The 19,338-nt window shown below is 41.0% G+C and overlaps 1 protein-coding gene across 1 annotated transcript; it reads left to right on the top strand.

The window, feature by feature from the left end:
* Positions 1-215: 215 nt before the first annotated feature.
* sec24d (SEC24 homolog D, COPII coat complex component) lies at positions 216-18,875 on the top strand. The gene is made up of 23 exons (XM_034105972.1): positions 216-296; positions 1,313-1,513; positions 1,880-1,982; positions 2,191-2,324; positions 2,429-2,791; positions 3,130-3,440; positions 3,709-3,820; positions 4,164-4,291; positions 5,423-5,561; positions 5,690-5,805; positions 10,073-10,197; positions 11,471-11,662; positions 11,900-11,993; positions 12,926-13,042; positions 13,201-13,371; positions 13,913-14,009; positions 14,098-14,243; positions 14,328-14,466; positions 14,875-14,993; positions 15,131-15,310; positions 15,434-15,625; positions 16,413-16,502; positions 16,876-18,875. Exons 2-23 carry the CDS (start codon positions 1,363-1,365, stop codon positions 17,014-17,016), a joined length of 3,360 nt encoding a protein of 1,119 aa, XP_033961863.1. The 5' UTR covers positions 216-296; positions 1,313-1,362; the 3' UTR covers positions 17,017-18,875.
* Positions 18,876-19,338: the final 463 nt, after the last annotated feature.

Raw genomic sequence — 19,338 nt, 5'->3', positions numbered from 1 at the left:
AAACGTTTTAAAACTAATATTTATGCGTACAGAACGTCTAAATTGTTTTATTAAACTTACAAAGTTAACTAACCAACTCACTAAACTAAAAAGGGTCATTTTTAGAAACGAGTATTTTGTTTGTGTCATTTATATCGTGTACTAACTGTTATACGTTATTAAAGATTTTACTTTGAAATGCGCAACCGGAAACCTTGTTTTTGACAGAAGTAGCGTAGCGACCGGCGCTTTAGTGAGTTTGACGTGGCACTCTGCTTTCACAGAGAACCGTGGAGAGGACTCTGCCCAGTATTCAGGTAAATACCCCAACTACTATATTAACACCTATAAGCCAATAGGTTTAATTATGTATGTGTATGTGTTTGAAATCAATGTGCTTCTTCTTGTGCCAAAGGAACAACTTTGTAGTAATTTCCGCGTAGCTAGCAAGATGTTTCCTATCAACATGTAATCAACACTGTCCGAGGTGCTGTGCTGGCATCTTACTCTTTTATATCAGGTGTTTAAATGTTTGTCACAGCCAACATATGTTACCACACAGAGGATATCATGTGTGTTCCTACAACTGGGAGGTAATTTAATAAAGCAGGGATGCTCAAATCTTTAGCTACCATACATAACGGTATTTGACGTGGCAATTATCGGAAGTGGCAGAATTAAACGATTAACTATTTAACTGAACAATTTACCAAGCCCAACTGTTGCTATTTTATGCTTTTTACTTCGGGTAAAACGTCTTAAATTGATTTATTATCCTGTAATAAAGGGCTTTGGTGGAGTTGTCAGTACGCAGCTGTTATTTGTGTTGACCCAGCTGTGCCAACGTTCACCTTGTATTAGGGAAAAGTTTACAGAACCTTTGCTTTTAAAGACTTTTGTTGTGAAAAGGCTTTTTTAATTTAAGGCCTATAATGGTACTATTTACATGTAAGGAATTAGGCAGATGACATTGGATCGTCGCTCTGACAGGCAAACAGAAAGCCATGCAGTCACTTGAAGATAATTCAAGTAAGGATAGGCCTTTCTTTATCTCTCAATAAGCAATGCCAAAGGTCCATGTTACACGAGTGTTGATGATTACATGAGGTCAAATATCAGTTGTTGTTGGTGTGTCTTTTCAAACATGCCAGAGCTGTGAAAAAGAGAAATAGATGGTTGTGTTACCACAGAAAGTGTCTATTGCAATATCAGTGGTTTGGAAACAAACTTAATTAAGTCTACTGTTGTCCAAATTAATTAGAAGCACTCAATTACAATATAACCATTAGTTGTGGCCCCTTATAATTCAACGTGACACTTTTTGACTCCACAGGTTGCCAACTCATTGATCCTGGCATGAGAAGACAGTAACATCCCATCAAGATGAGTCAACAGGGTTATGTTGCTGCACCCCCGTACTCCCAGGCCCAGCCCGGGATGGGGGGCTACCAGGGTGGGTTCGGAGCTGGTCCTGCACAGCCCCTCTATGGGCACTATGGGGGTCCGCCTCAGACATTCAACGGTCCACCAACAGGTAGAGCAAAACCACCGTGTGTTTAATGTTTCCTCAAAAGACAAGTCTAATCTTGTTGCTAGCATGATCAGCTTGTTCATTCTTGAAATACAACAAATAGCAACTAGTGGCAAGCTCTGTGTGACTGAAGTGCAAACAAATCCCTAGATCAGGAACATGCTTTCTTTACAAAAAAGTATCTACTGAATTTCTTTAATTTGGTCATTACTAGCTTCAAACTAACTTTCTCTACCTGAATACTAAACTCTGACCTTCTAACAACCCTGAGCTCACTCGCATATACATTTTGGTTTTGGTCTAAAATGGATTTACCTCTGATGCAGGCCATATAAACACACTGTACTCACTGTCTGTTTCTCACTGCAGGTATGATGAAGGCACCAGTCTCCTCTGCAGCTGGGATGCCTCCACCTGCAGCGCCCAGTCAGTACAATCCAAATGTCCAGCAGAACGGCGCACATCCACAAAGGTGAGAATCTTCACTAAACAGCAAACTGCATGGCTCTCTGAATTGTGCAAACATGTCAGTTGAAGTACAGTACATGAAGCAAGATATTTACAAATGATGGATAATACGAGGTTGAGTTAAAATGTAAAACAGCTTTAGGTTTTAAGCACATCAACAGACTGCACTGTACATGCTGTATATTCATAATAAATGCCCCTGTATTCCTCAGATACCCTCCACCAGCTGCTCCTGCTTCTTATGGACAGCCTTTACAGTCGCAGTACAACAACATGGCCCCCGCGGCCCCCCCTCCAGCTCAGCAGCTCACCAATCAGATGAGTACCATGAACCTGGGCAGCTATGGTAAGTTTGATATGAACTGTTTTACAGATCATACTGCTAAACCTCAAGCAAATAACAGCACAGTACTCACCTGATGGGTTTTCTTTTTCCCCATCTTTTTGTAGCCTCGGGTCCTATGCAGAGCCCCCCCCCTCCAACAAACTCTGTTGCCCAGCAGCCTTTCCAACCAGCACCCCCTCCAGCAATGGGCCAGCCGATGATGCCACCAGGACCACAGTCCCCCCACATGTCCCCCCACATGTCCCCCCACATGTCCCCCCACATGTCTGCTCCACAGTCTCCCCAAGCAAACATGCCAATGGCAGGCCCCCCAATGGCAGGCCCCCCAATGGCCGCACCACCAATGGGAGGCCCCCCCATGTCAGGCATGGGTCGACCCTTTCCCGGCCCCCTTCCTCCAGGCCCCGGAGGTTTCCAGCAGCCTGGTCCTGGACCTGCTGGTCCAACTGGATACCCCCAGCAAGCAGGTACTGTGACACTGTGAAGCAGAAAAGGTTCAGACCATCAAATACGTTTTCCAAATGGATTTCACAGCTTCTAATCCCAGTCTTTAGTCAAGCCTTACCTAGTCTGTTGAGTGGCTCAAAAACTGACAACTTGTCTCACTTTGACAAAGTGTTTGCAGTTTTTATTCCATACCTGAGGTTATGATGCACAGATGATAGACATGATACAAGACAAATCACTCCCAGTTTTTGTAATCTTCCCTGCAACAGGGAGACATCTCATGCTTGACATACATAAAATAACAACAGCTAATATATAATAATTAGGTTTAGAAATCTGAATCTGTTTTCATGTGCAGGTCAGTTTGGGGGAAACATGGCAGGGCCTCAGCCTGGCATGATGGGGCCTCAGCCTGGCATGATGGGGCCTCAGCCTGGCATGATGGGGCCTCAGCCTGGTATGATGGGGCCTCAGCCTGGTATGATGGGGCCTCAGCCTGGTATGATGGGGCCTCAGCCTGGCATGATGGGGCCTCAGCCTGGCATGATGGGGCCTCAGCCTGGTATGATGGGGCCTCAGCCTGGTATGATGGGGCCTCAGCCTGGATCAGCAGGCGGACTGGCAGGACCACCACAGAAGAAACTGGACCCTGACTCTATCCCCAGCACCGTGAGTACAACACTAATCCTCCTGGGACTGCATACCTTCACATAACGACATACACACATCACTGAACATTTTCTGACTTGAACCATTAGCTTAATCATTCCTCAAAAGGTTTACGTCATCTCTTTTGGTAACATTTATTCACATTTGGGCATATTAATCAAGCGGAAGAAAACATAAACTTGATGCCGATTGCATTATTTTGATTGCCATGTACTTATGACTGTAGAGAAATCAGATTATACTGAAAAGCATAGCGTGTCTTCTTTAGACTCAAGTCATCGAGGATGACCAAGCAAAACGAGGGGGACAGGTGTACATCACGAACATCAGAGGACAGGTTCCCCCGCTGGTCACCACTGAGTTCCCCATACAGGACCAAGGTATCTCACAGTTCAACTTCTCTCCATTTACTTCATATTTGTATGATTTGTTTGTGTATCATTTTGCACATCTGTAGCGCGCTGTGGGTGTGCATCCATGTATTAAAACTGTCTTAATATATATTATTTAAAAAAAGTATTCTAAAATGTCTAAACATCATGTGTACATGTCAGTCATTTTACATTGGTCGTATGTACTTTATAGGCCTTTGCTCAAAATGTAGACTCTTTTGTTAAAGGCAAGTTAAACATGATTAAGTAGCAATCAACACTAAGTAAGTTGTAAGAGAAATGTGCTGTGTCAAAGTGTCAAAGTCATTGACCTTCTTTCTGCTAATCTCAGGCAACGCCAGCCCCCGGTTCATCCGCTGCACCACCTACTCCCTGCCCTGCACCGCAGACCTGGCCAAACAGTGCCAAGTTCCGCTGGCCGCCATCATCAAACCTTTCGCCAGTGTGCCCAAGAATGAGGTAAGTCAGGTTTCACTTTTTCTAAGTCTAAAAAGTTCTAATAATCAACAATACATTGTAACCTGCCATGTATACTGAAAGATTCAATAGATCCTTGTGGAATTGTTGTGAATAAGCACATTTAAGTCCATCTCTTGCAGGAAATGATAAATGCCCATTTTAAGTCATGTTCAGCAAATAGTTAAGGCCTTAATGTATGGTTTGTTTACTCTTTAGTTGTTTACATTTGAAAAAAGGATTCAAACTGAGGGAAATGTTCTTGTTCTTTAACAGGTGTCTCTGTGCACTACAAAAGTGAAGTTGTCCTGTGAATGACCTCCCTTTGTATGTGGTCCAAAAATCCCTCTGTAGAAACTCCCCCCCACACTCGCCATGTCTTATTAGCCTTTTTAGGAAATGTTAGCTTTCTCTCATCTGGCCAGAGGCTAATTAGTTGATGTCAGAACTACAGGGAGGCTTTGTACAACAGGAATAAATCTGAAGTATTTTGCACTCTCAGATTGAAATCCATCTATTCTAACATGGAGCATCATTTATACCAACATTGTCAAACTTAATCAATGTTCTGAGTTTCGATTTATAACTTTAAAAGGATGCTGTTGTGTTTGGATGCTGTTTTCATTGTTTTGCCATGCAACAGGTTTTTTTTCTGCACGGTAAAAGCACAGAAAAATGTAAACACTTACTCTCCAGTCTAAAAATACACGTACAAAACTTGCTCCTTTGTCTGCATGTGTTTTATTATAGTTGGGGGCATTTTTATTCTGCAGGGACTCTTAAGTAAATATTGTTAACAGTCATGAGCAGGGCTGTGTACAGTACTCAATAACAGTGCTGTAGCATTAAACAGCTTCATGCTAGGAATTCACTTTGAACAAATGTTCTCTATATGGTAGTGCAACATGTCTTTTGTGGGTGCCATGGAATCACTGATGCTTCAGACATTGCACAGATGACATGGGGGTAATAGTACATATTTTATTGCGCATGGGAAACCCTTCAAAAAAGACAAACCATGATCCTTATCGTATTGCTTTTAAGGAAGAGTTTTTAAAACACAATGTCCTTATGTGATGTAGGAACAGCTGTTGAAAACTTAACTATAATGTTTGTGTGTGTGTGTGTGTGTAGACTCCTCTGTATGTTGTGAACCATGGTGAGACCGGCCCGATCCGCTGCAATCGATGCAAAGCCTACATGTGTCCCTACATGCAGTTTATTGACGGAGGGCGTCGCTTCCAGTGTGGCTTCTGCAACTGTGTCAATGAAGGTAGAGCACCATGCAAGCTACATCATTGTTAACATGTTAAGAAGACATAAGAAGTCATATAATGAGCGAGAAACCAATCGTATAGCGCACAGTTCTGTTGTTAATTACATGTCTATGTCTTACTGTAGTGCCAGCCTTCTACTTCCAACATTTGGACCACATGGGCAGGAGGGTAGACTTCTACGAGAGGCCAGAGCTGTCCCTGGGCTCCTACGAGTTTGCAGCCACCCTGGACTACTGCAAGGTAAAGGACTACTACTGCTCTATTCACATCATGCAGAGGGGATACAGTTGATAGAAACACAACTTTGAATGAAACACAACTTTGTTATTCTGATCAAACCATACTGTTGTCAGCTGATCTGTCATAAGTGGTTACCGTAATTATGATCGCTAGTCAAATGTAAGCACATGTTCCACATGATGTGTTTAGGGTGCACATGCAAGGGCACTGGCAGTCACAGCGACACACAACATGCTTACAGTGTGGACGAGCACGAGTCAAAAAGACATTCATCATTAAGCAATTTGTAACATCTGCAAGATCAAAATAAGCCAAGAATGAACAACCCCTAAAATGTTGTGTATGATGTCATTTACAGCTCCTAGAAATATATATTTTTTAGAAATGTTGGGTCAAACTTTAGAAAAATCAAAGAATAGGCAAAACAATTGCAATCAGTGAATCTTAAAATTGAGATTGTTGCTTGTGTAAAACAGACTTTAGGCATAGAGGATTTAACACTTTATTTTTTTTCATTTTTATAGAAGTCTGTCCAATACAAGTCAGGACTGCATTACTGATTTTTCTGAAGGACCCTTCATTATTCATAATGAGCTGCTAAAGATAGTTATTGTTGTTTTGCAAACAATAGAAAGACAGCAAAGTCAATCAAGTGCACATCCCTTGAAGGCTGTGGTGGTGAAAAACAGAGTTGAGTACGCTGGCAGAGCTGAGTCACTCCCCTGGCCCACTTTACCTCTGTTTATTCAGACTTATAAACAGGGCGGCTCTTAAACAAAAAGCCTGCAAGGTGATTGTCTTGTCATGGAGTGTAACTGTGGAAACATAACAATGTCTTCCTGACAATCCCCTCACACACACACACACACACACACACACACACACACACACACACACACACACACACACACACACACACACACACACACACACACACACACACACACACACACACACACACACACACACACACACACACACACACACACACACACACACACACACACACACACACACACACACACACACACACACACACACACACACACACACACACACACACACACACACACACACACACACACACACACACAATGCAGCAAGGTCTTTCTCACAGCTTATTGTTCATTGGTTTAATTCCATAATCTTTTTTGGTGTTCGTCAGGAACTGAATTTCAAAATAAAAATAACCGGAAACAGACGTAGGCCTATAAGGGACAGTTCGAGCATCATTGCGATTGTCAAAATGTTTGAGTTTAGATGGCCGAAGACACTACACTACCCAGAATCCCCAGCTATCGTTGAGGACTACAGTCCCCGTGATTACTCTTCTAGGTCTGGGATTGGATGTTGGAGTGGCAGTGCGCCAAGGTTACAGCGTCAAACAGCTGTGTGAAATGGAACGAAACCACGCCAGACTATCCAAAACTGGAATCGAACGCCCCCCCAGAACTACACACTACACTATTGTGTTTCGCAAAATGTTCTATGGGACGTCTCTACTGAACTTTTTCGTTTTCCCACAATTAGAAGTTGCCAGTATTAAACACATTGGTGTTATCAAATGTAAAACATATAATTAATAAATGGATAAAAATCGCTGTCCATAATGCGCAGCATCAATATATAGCATTAATATACCCACATGAAAGCTCATTGATACTTTGTAATTCTACTCCACTACAATTCAGAGGTTAACCTGGTATTTTTACTCCACTGCATTTATTTGAGTTACTTTGCAGATTCTGATTAATGATGTGAAATATAAACAACCCTTAAATCAGACTTTAGTTACACCTGAGTAAAATTCAGATAAGGTGATTGTCAAGTGCCAACAATCAGGAGAGATATTTGATACTTGTGCTTGAGAAGACTAAAAAAACATGTATCTGCAATTGACATTAATGGAAACGAGTAATAAAGTATATTAATTACTCGTTATTCTCTACTAATAGTTAATTAAAGACTATATATTATGGCTATTTTGCACATCCCTTTCAAGATTTCAAGATTTTAAAGGTGTATTGACATGTCATTTACACAACTTACGGTGTAGTTATGAAATGAATGAAAAACTTGGGTCACAGGTCCCTCAACAGTGCAGTACAAGACATCTATCAATATGTGTGTACCTCCACCATTAAACTGTCATATTCTGCACATTTCTTATTCTATCTACATACATAAGAGTATAATCCATATGTATAATATCAGTTAAAATAAGTGCTTCAACATAGTTAACATTGCAGGAAAGCAATATATTAGACGTTAAGTACTTTGTATTTATCTGTAGATAGATACCCCCAACGTTTTTTCTTATTTAAAAGAAGACCGTAATCTGTTATTTAATGTTTAAATAAAGGTTAATTCGTTTTTCTGTTTTGCACCTCCTCCTATTAATATCTTTGTACATCCTGCACTAAACTGTTTTATTGAAGAGATCACTTATAGTATCTTCTTGATTTTTTATATTCTATATTTCTATCACAGACCTTCTACTTTCCCCCTATGAAAGTATATGTACTCTTAATATTTTTTTAATCAAATATAACACATAAAAACAATAATTCAATAACGTGCTTTAACCACTAGGCACACAAGGTACACACAGACACTTATGTACAACATCTGAAGATGTGTAGTTTTATTCATGCTTTCACATAATTTTACAGCATATTGCTATACTATTTCAGAATCAGTATTTACATTCTTACATTCAAAATGCAATCCAATTCAAATCAGTAATATCTTTAAAAACTACAGTCCTTTTTTATCAGCTGTGCACCGTTATGGTGTAAATATAACCTATCTATGAATTACATCAAATGTAAAAGTCAGCCGAATTAGTGTTGATACTGCAAGGAGACGTATTGTGTGAAGAGAAATTGAGAAGTTTTTTAATTGTTAATATATTTATGATCCACGTCAAGTATTCAGTTTCGGCGGCATTTCTTCAGTTTTTCCATAGGTCTTATCATCAGGGCGCTATAAATAAAGAACTACGGCAGATCTGTAATATTTAATGTAGCCGAACCGTGTATTACAATGCCGTTATGTGATGACTTTCAAAGAGAAAAGTAAGAGCACTCGGAATTAAGTATTATTTTAGTCTTTTCAAATGTTTTCCGGATTTCATATAATATAAACACCAAATCCCAGCATGCATTGCGGCTAAAACATCCAATCAGCGTAGCTGAGAATCTTGGGTAATCGCTCGAAATGCCCACGTCTGTTTCCGGTTATTTTTAAATTCAGTTCCTGACGAACGCCAAAAAAGACCGAGATTATGGAATTAAACCAATAAATAAAAGCAAGGATAAGTGTATGTTATTGGTGAGTAAATAACAGTGTGTTATTTTGAAAAGAATAACAAATTAGAAGGAAAAAAAGATTTTAAAAATACGAGGCTCTGAGCCCCATGCATTTTCCTCACAGACGTAAGGTAATCTTCGTCATAACTAGCAAACTAAACATCATGTACATGTACTGCACAAATAATCAGAAATAAAAACTCATTACTCGCATACAATGACATCAAAACGCATTTTAATGGCCAAATGAACCTTAAAATAGGCATTATGAAGGTCTATGGGACGCCCTTCCCGTAGAAGTCTGACGGTCAAGGGGTCCGCTGTCCGCAATGAAGGTCTATGGGACGCCCTTCCCGTAGAAACCTGACGGTCAAGGGGTCCGCTGTCCGCAATGAAGGTCTATGGGACGCCCTGCCCGTAGAAAATGACGGGAAAGGGGTACCCTGTACGTAATATAGCGACGGGGAGGGGCCCTGACCGTCCGTCAATATGTGACGGGATGGGAGTGAGAACACACACACACACACACACACACACACACACACACACACACACACACACACACACACACACACACACACACACACACACACACACACACACACACACACACACACACACACACACACACACTCATTGCCCTGCATTCAGGACCATCCACCGGTCATGGTCTCCTCACAGTTACTGCAAGGTATAAACAAGCACCAACGGAACCAAATACCTGGGACTTACAGCCAATAAAGGGGGAAAGCATGAGGGTAGGCCCCAGGTTCTGATATGGTACGATTAAGACTTTAAATTAGAAAATATGGAACTAAAACAAGAAATAATTTTCAGGAGCTTAACTTTTCACATTTCCTATTTGGAAAGCAGGTATGTTAAGCTGCATGTCTGGCAAGTTTGCATGTATTTTATAATAGTTACTAATGATTTACTCCTGTTGCCTTTTCCTGCAGAACAACAAGGTTCAAAATCCTCCTGCCTACCTCTTCATGATCGATGTGTCCTATAACAACGTTAAGAGTGGACTAGTGAAACTGATATGTGATGAGCTGAAGACTCTGCTGGACAATCTGCCATGGTACACACACACACACACACACACACACACACACATACACACACACACACACACACACACACACACACACACACACACACACACACACACACACACACACACACACACACTATCTGCTGCATTAGTTGCTATGCATCGTGTAACAGACTACAGTTCACTTCCAACATATGCCTTGACAAAAAGTCAAACACCACGCCAACTATTTGTTCTCGTCTGCTGAATATTCTTGCATGAAGTTCAGCAGAGTATCGGTTGAACGGCTGCCAAGGCTGCCAACAATGGAAAATATTACAGTGCAGCCTTTACTCTCTGTGGAGAGGCAAGTGAGAGAAAAACATCCATCTTTAAGGTCAGATTTGAACAGTTTTCTGTCCTTTGTTTATGACTTAAGAACATAACATGATCCTGTCAGCCAAGATAATCTTCCTTCGTTCTGTAAAAAAAACAGAGGTGGGGGAAAAAAACTTTTGACAGACAATTTCTCTTAGACAGAACTTAGGAAGATTATCTTGGCAAAAAGGAAAATTCCCACCTGTTTGAGTCAAACACAGGAGAGAAAACTAGAGAACAGATTTGAAAATGGATTACTCATTCTTACATCTTTTAACGCAAAACAAGAAGCTTTGTTCTTCAGAAAACTTCACCTGGTGACTCCTAAAATAACTAGAAAACCTTCTTTCCTCACTCCTTCATTTGTGCCAGCAGCAATTTATCCACATTATTCTGCTGCCATGACATCATCCTGAAACACTTTAGTATAAGTGTACTGCAGATAAACCTTTTCAACTGTTTAAAGCTGTACTTTTCTTTTTATAGACACTAAATTAATGCATTTGGACAGACTGCATTTTTATAAAGTTCATATGGTTCTGAAGAATTTCCAGACACAGATTTAATTCTCTCAAGATAACGCTAGATCCTTGCTTGAGTAAAGACAGATTTCTCATAAATTATCTCTGGTATGTTTCAGTAACATTTGAGAAAGAAGAAAATACACAAATCCAATCTGAATCACTTATTTCTAACGACACCCGTGACTAATAGAGAAAATGTAGGTTCCGTGGCATATTACCTTAAAAGGGTTTAATCTTTAATCATATTACACGTTCCTTAGTGTTAAAGTACGAGGATGATGAACATATTTGGTCAAAGTTAGTGTTCTGTTGAATATGAGGAGGTTTATCTCTTATATACGAATATACAAAGTCCTGAGAGCAGTTATTCAGTGAGACTTACCTGAAAGCTGACTGAAGTTCTTCTTCTCCCCCTCCAGTGAGGACGGCTCGGAGAGCTCCGCCATTAAGGTGGGCTTCGTCACCTACAACAAGGTGCTCCACTTCTACAACGTGAAGAGCGCTCTGGCCCAGCCGCAGATGATGGTGGTGTCGGACACAGCGGAGATGTTCGTCCCCCTGCTCGACGGATTCCTCGTCAACTATCAGGACTCCAGAGCCGTTATCTACAAGTAAGAAACACGTTATTTATTTAAGGAAGAACGTTTTATCTGGGAGAGAAACAGGCAGTTGTATGAAGTTTAATTCAGCGAAGAAAAGTTGTGTTTATTATGGAGATTAACAAATCTTTGTGAAAGAGAAACAATGCATGAGAAAGACAAAATACTGATTCATTGTTAAGCTTTTAACTTACATTTCATCCAGACTTGTGAAGGTGTTTAACATAATCTCCTCCTCTCCTCCTCTAGCCTCCTGGATCAGATCCCTGATATGTTTGCAGACTCCAACGAGAGTGAGACAGTCTTTGTTCCCGTCATCCAGGCCGGCGTGGAGGCATTTAAGGTCAGCCCAGTGTGACAGCTGTCAACATGAAGTGCAGACTCTCTAGCTTTGCTTGAAGAATATTGTTCTAATTACTTGTTAAAAATGTAGTCAGTAACCTAATCCAAGTGTCACATCATTGAAGTTAGTTATTATGTTTAGTGGAGCAGAAATTTGAAGCAGGTTGCTCATTCCCTACGACCATCTTTTCAGACTGAAGGAACAATCTTGATGAACTAGAAACGTTCTGCTTTACAGACAAAATAACTGAACATTTCCAATCAGTGAAAGCATTACTAATCACTAACATTTGTGTTGTAATACCGTATGTTTGCATGACGGTTTTATCATTCCTTATTTCATAATTGTAATCCTGCTAATTATCAGTATATGTAACAGTTCCCTGATTTAGCTCTTATTTCTGTTACACGATACTGTTTCCTGATTCCGATTCTGTTACCGCCCCTAGCCTGCTGATCTTCAGGAAGTGACAGTCCAAAGGTCTTAAGCACAGTTGGGAGCTTCCTATCTGATAAGCCACATGTGATTAGCAACAGTGTTTTTCACTTGGTCACTATACTTATGGGTTCAAATAACATGTCGTGTAGCCAAAGCACACATCTCAGTGATCCAAACTGATGGCAGATTGTTTGAATGTTTCTGATATGTTTTTGTTTACTTTAAAGCTAACACACTTTCCCAGTAATATGAGGTCAGTGTTTGGCGCACAGCGAAGGAAAAGTTCACACACAGCTTTTAATTGGAAGCAGTTGTGGCAACAGCAAAGAGACTGTGGCCTATTTATTTATCTGGGTACTGCTTTACCTTTTCGTTAAAGTGTATTATTATCACGGGGGAATCTAATCCTCTGCAGGAGTGTGACCACATGGTAAAGATATGAGCTGCACACCTTCGTGTGATCTTCTTTTAAAGGCACTTCCTCTCTCCTGCAGGCAGCAGAGTGCAGCGGGAAGCTCTTCATCTTCCACTCCTCCATGCCCACCGCCGAGGCTCCGGGCAAACTGAAGAACAGGGACGACAAGAAGCTGGTGAACACCGACAAAGAGAAAGTAATGAGCTTGTTGTAATCATATCTAACGTTTATTTTGAACTCCACATACAGCAGTCTGCTGGCAGTGAGTCAAATCAGCAAGAGTGGAGTCAGTTCGATGCTATCTTCGAGCTTGAAATTGGAAAGGGAAGTGCTGACTTACTGTTTATTCCATAGACGTTGTTCCAGCCTCAGAAAGGAGTGTATGAGCAGCTGTCGAAGGAGTGTGTGGCGCAGGGCTGCTGTGTGGACCTCTTCCTCTTCCCCAGTCAGTACGTGGACGTGGCCACCATGGCTGACGTGCCCTCACACACCGGAGGCTCCGTCTACAAGTACAACAACTTCCAGGTACAACATTCAGCACACACACCGATAAAACATGCAAGACACACAGAAGGATTTGGACTGCTTTGTACTTCATTCTCTAAGAATCCTTTAAAGTTCCTAACTTTCCTTTAACGCTGGAACTTTATGAACTTACTGTAGGTTTAAAAACAAACGTAGAAAATCTACAGACTCGAGCAATTTGACGCCTGCTTCAATTCACATAATAACTTCAGGGTCTATTGTAGACCTGTCCCATAGGAATGCTGCATCAAGCGTGGGAAATTACTCCAAACTGTACACACACGGCACATACAGTACATACAAAGGCAGTACAGTGGTGTAAAGTAACTACACACATATACTTGTACCTTACTTTAATATTTCTCATTTCATGCTGCTATATACTTCTACACCATGTAAATCAACTAATACCTGTTGATGTATTATGATGGGTTGAGCATTCAGTCAATCATCTCAATGACATTTCTGTGAATATACTGCCATCTGCTGGTTAATGGTATCCACATGTAATATGTTACGCTTATGATCTGCATGTTGTCAGGTGGAGACGGATGGGGAGCATTTCCTGACAGACCTGAGGAAAGACGTGCAGAAGAGCATCGGCTTTGACGCCATCATGCGTGTTCGCACCAGCACAGGTGAGCAGCGTTTCCCACTTTGCATTTGTCCCAGAGTACTCAGTCGCTCTCAGTAATCTACATCTACTGTATGTGTGTGTTTCCTCAGGGTTCAGAGCCACAGAGTTCTTCGGAGCGATCCACATGAACAACACCACGGACATCGAGATGGCGGCGGTGGATTGTGACAAGGCTCTGACCGTAGAGTTCAAACACGACGACACACTCAGCGAGGAGACCGGAGCACTCATGCAGGTGTGTATCTTTTTAGAATAATCACAGTTTGAAGTTACATCTCAAAGGTTTGGTTATATCTAATGTTTGGACTGTGTTTCCCAGTGTGCATTGCTGTACACCACCGTCAACGGACAACGACGTCTCCGCATCCACAACCTCAGTCTGAACTGCAGCTTGCAACTGTCAGAGCTGTACAAGAGCTGCGAGACAGACTCTCTCATCAACTTCTTTGCCAAATCAGGTGACTGAACACCTTTAAGAACTTTCCTTTAAAGGTTACACTTTCACAGAGAGTTTAGCCAAATGTAGAAAAAGCTATCCCTCATGCAAGCAGATTCATTCTTTATCACACAGTGCTGATGCAATGCAGTATCATCCTCTCTGACCTTTGTTGAGTTGACCCCATGCATCACTGGATAATCTACTAAAACGCCTGGATTTATTCGTAGAAGAGGGATGAGTTGTGGAAATAAGGAGCACATGTTTCACATAAAGCACAGCTGACACTGAGCCGCTTTAAGTACGGCGGTATTATTCCTGACCTTCAGCTGCCTCCTCTTTACATCTCCTCCTCTCCTCCGTTACACTCCCCTAGTTATCCTCGTTGCTATCTGGTCTTTTCACTAACCTCTTTTTCTCCTGCACTCAGCCTGCCGTGCCATACTGAACCAGCCGGTGAAGAACGTGCGGGAGATCCTGGTGAACCAGACGGCCCACATGCTGTCCTGCTACAGGAAGAACTGCGCCACCCCCTCAGCTGCCAGCCAGGTCAGAGCCGGACCACCCCTGGGAGGGAATGTGTTCGATTTAAGATCCAAAGACATACTTATGTGGTACAATACATGGTGTGTCTGTAACAAAATAATGTGTCCCTCAGAAATTAATCAGAGTTTCTCCACATGCAGCTGATCCTGCCTGACGCCATGAAGGTGTTCCCGGTCTACATGAACAGCCTGATGAAGAGCGCTCCTCTGGTTGGCAGCACGGAGCTCGCCACCGACGACCGCGCCCACCAGAGGCTCTCCATCATGGCCATGGGGGTGGAGGACACACAGCTGCTGCTCTACCCACGCCTCACCCCACTGGTGAGGGACACAAACACACGTTAGATTAAGCGTACACTTCATCCTAAAAAAACAGCAATTCAAGCATGAGGATATCAACTCAAGAGATCTATCAATAGCCATCAATACATTTCATGTCCTCAGCACAACCTGGACGTGGGCAGCGAGGCTCTTCCCGCTCCGGTGCGATGCTCCGAGGAGCGCCTCTCGGAATCCGGCATGTTCCTGCTGGAGAACGGGCAATCCATGTTCCTGTGGCTGGGCCTGGGCAGCCCTCCGGACATCGTGCAGAGCCTCTTCAACGTGCCCTCCCTGGCACACCTGCAGGGAAACATGGTCAGAGCTCATTTAACATAAACATATAGGAAGAAACTAATGAAATGGCTTCAGTGTTTCCCACAGATCTGAAATATACTTGTGGTGGTAGCCGAGAACGGGGGGGGGTGGGGGAGCACGCTCATGAACTGTTCGCCGGAGCCTCGCAGCGGAGTGACTGCGGAGCGCATGAAGCAGACCCTTCATGCGATAGCAGAGTGAACAGGTAGAGGCGGGGTAGTTCATCGATCACAGATGGCGTCGTGCTCACGGACGGATACAAAAAATGAAAACCTAAATGGGTCACGAAATATACTTTGGCGGACGTTCGCCCAGGTAAAGTCTATTTGTGGGAAACCCTGGGCGTGTTTTAGATGTTAGGGGAGACAGTTTTTAAATGTTGTGGTGTCTGGTGAGAATGTGATGATGCCTCGAGATTACAAGTTCGCATTTAAATGATTCAATAATCTACAAAGATTGAAATCATAATAACATTTCAACATCTTATCATGATTTGATCCAATATGATTTATATTAAGCATCCAAGTAGTTGATCAACTCTACACGTTTTTCTAAAAATAGCCAACAATATTTGTATTGATAACTTATACCTTACACAAAGTTTAAAGAAGGACATTCATTTTGAAGTTAGTAAGAAAGGAAGCACAAATGTTTCAAAGGTGGCAGACGTTTTATGTTTTTCAAAAAAAAGGAACTTACATTTTTCTGGACATCCTCAATTATTATACATGTGTTGACTTATAAAAGTCTTATTTTTCACTTAAATAACCTTATTGTCCTTCCTCAGAGTGCTCTGCCAGAGCTGGACAACCCGCTGTCCGCAAAGGTCCGCTCCATCATCAGCGGCCTGATGGAGAAGAGGCCGAACTCCATGAAGGTAATATACTCAATATGCTCCCAAAAACACCTGATAAATCATGCATACTTTGTAAGCTAAGAAAATGTAAGCAAATTAAAGCCAGCTGTTATTGATCCGTGTCTCCCTCCAGTGGAAATAGTAGGTAACTACGTTCTACAACAACAATACCCTTTAATTATATATAATGTGTTTTCATGTTGTAATAAACGTTTTCAAGAATGCTAATCCTATTATTTTAGAAATAGACAGACTAAACAAGATTCAAACAATTAAGAGGTCACGTTTTTTTTAATTTAAAACATGTGTGAGTGGCTGAGTACCTTTGTAAAGCATGAGGATCAAAGTGCATATGAATCACAGCTATTACAATGCTAAATGTTTCCCCTCTCAGCTGCAGATCGTGCGGCAGAAGGACAAACCGGAGATGTTGTTCCGTCAGTTCCTGGTGGAGGATAAGAGTCTGCACGGAGGAGCCTCCTACATGGACTTCCTGTGCTACGTCCACCGAGAGATCAGGCTGCTGCTCACTTAACACCCCTGTCTGCCGGACACACACACACACACCTCACAGGGTCAGTTCATAAAGGACGGTTTTACAAAGACAGAGGAAGACACCCGAGCCAGCTAGAGCCAAAGCTGCCTTTCCAACGTAGTGTCCTTAAAGTATGACCTTCAAATAACCACTCGTCACTTGAGGATCTACGATACACAGCACAGCCAGTGACACTTGTTGTGATGGAGTGTGGAGATCAGACCATTAAGCAATACAGAATTTATCTCCACTGTTTCACATTTCACTTTGTAGATTTACAGGATCAGGACGAGGGGTTATTTTGAGGCAATACTGCTCACTTTGAAACTCGCCAGTCTCTGTTTTACGTGACTTTCTCCCATATAAAGACTGAATATATAATCGTTTTTAAATCTTGTTCTCTTTTTTAAATATAAATACATGCTCAAAGAAATTTTACAATATTTAAAACGTCTAATAGAGGCTTCTACATGTTATCACACTTATAGTGTCCTAGTGTCAATGTGCTAAGTAAACATACACGAAAAATGTTATAATTTAAACAGTAACGCTGCTTATGAATGATTCCTGTCATTACACACTCCTTCCCTTTGGAACATTTTGACCATTTAAAACAAAGACCTGATCCTCAATGTGCAGCGATGCAGAAAAAACATTTTGTTTCGTGTTCTGAGGTTAGAATGAACACAGCTGTCGCTCTGCAGAGAGAACATCGTTGGTCCCGAGGAAAAACATGCTTCTTTTTGAGTCAGAACTTGAACAAAAAAAAAGGATGCTTAAGGGAAAGGACTGCCAAAGGTTGAGGGACCAAAGAATACAACTGTCACAACTATATAACGAAAGATAAAGATCTGCTCTCTTGTTGGGAGGGATTGATTTTGAGGATACTTTTCAGATACCTCAGAAGATTCCATAACATGAAAACGGTGCCATATACTAAATCTGACGTGTGCCAAAATTGTCAGGACAATAAAGTTATTGGTTACTTTCAGACATGGCTGCAACTAATTATAATTTACATTAATTCATCTGCTGATTATTTTTAAAACAAATTATTATTATAAAATGTCAAATACTGAAAAAGGTCCATTCCAGTTCCTCAAAACAAGGTATTTAAAGACATTACTTTGGACTTTGTCAGTCGATTTAATATATTTAAAACAAACACGAAACAATTATCAGTTCATCTCCATATTCAGAGGCGGAAAACTGCATCTTTTGACATTTTTGAATCAAAACATCAACAAACGATTAGAGGTTTATAGTAATAGTTTGTGTTTATTTCTCTGTCAAATGTCTAATCGTTGCAGCTCTAATGTCAGATCAGCATCTTTTTTCTCAGCCCTTATGTCTAAAAAAAGCCCAAATTCAGTAAAATATTTGTACACCTGTCTGTTATAATGATTTTTAACGTTTATGGTACAGCATTATCATCTTTCTGTTTTGCATCGATTGTTTTTATGGCGGTAATCGCCTCTGTGTAATTCATGTATGCATTTGATAAATATTCCACCATTTTGTTTATGTGTGGCCTACAAAGTCTTTTTGTACATGAAATACTTTCAAAAATGTAACCATCTGCCTTAAGTTGCTATAATAATATTTGTTAAAACATGAATATATAAATATATATGTGTCCTCGAGGTCTATGGCTGATTTCAATCTCTTTGGTTTGTATGCAAACTTATCTCAGGTAATTGAGTACCTTAATATTTGGAGTTGGACGAAGTGATTTTAATAACTGGAAAAATGGACGGTTGTTTTGAGTTGATTTTTGGACCTTCATGGGCTTTGGGTGCCATGTGTATTTTATTCCAGACCCTCAACCAATTTTGTCCAAATAAATTCTTGACATATCTGCTCCGCTTTCTTTTGTGCCTTGTACAGTCCGGGAAATTAACAGAATTTACAAAACCTTCTGAAGTATACGTAGTTTCCAAAGAAAATATGTTCAATATTAAAGTTCGAAGGTTAGTTATAAATAGCTACATACATTTTTCACTTCTAGAGAGAATTTTCTCACACTGAATTCAAGATCCAGTGTGTGTGTGTTGAGCTCTTTCTACCATGAGGGGGCGCCAGATCACTATTCATGCATTTTGATCAACAATCTGATCTGTTTATGTTGGACAATAAAACTTATTTTGACCATTATGGTGAACAGAATCTGGTTTCTCATGCAATATGAGATGTTAAAATATATATCTTGTAACTCTTGCAAACGTGGAACTTTAATTGTTATAAAATCTAAAAATAATGTGTACAGTTGACAGTACTTTAAATCCTCCTCCCAATATGTTTACCATATATTCCAATCTTATG

The sequence above is a fragment of the Pseudochaenichthys georgianus genome, chromosome 18 (genome assembly GCF_902827115.2).
Source record: "Pseudochaenichthys georgianus chromosome 18, fPseGeo1.2, whole genome shotgun sequence".
NCBI lineage: Eukaryota > Metazoa > Chordata > Actinopteri > Perciformes > Channichthyidae > Pseudochaenichthys > Pseudochaenichthys georgianus.
The sequence above is the reverse complement of the archived record's forward strand: the minus strand, read 5'-3'. Positions and strand labels throughout refer to the sequence as shown.

Excerpts from the sequence above, each read along its gene's own strand:
- sec24d (XM_034105972.1), top strand. The coding sequence starts at position 1,363 with ATGAGTCAACAGGGTTATGTTGCTGCACCCCCGTACTCCCAGGCCCAG. Across the intron at positions 3,441-3,708 it reads CTGACTCTATCCCCAGCACC|ACTCAAGTCATCGAGGATGA; the intron begins GTGAGTACAACA and ends TGTCTTCTTTAG. Across the intron at positions 14,244-14,327 it reads AGACCGGAGCACTCATGCAG|TGTGCATTGCTGTACACCAC; the intron begins GTGTGTATCTTT and ends TGTGTTTCCCAG.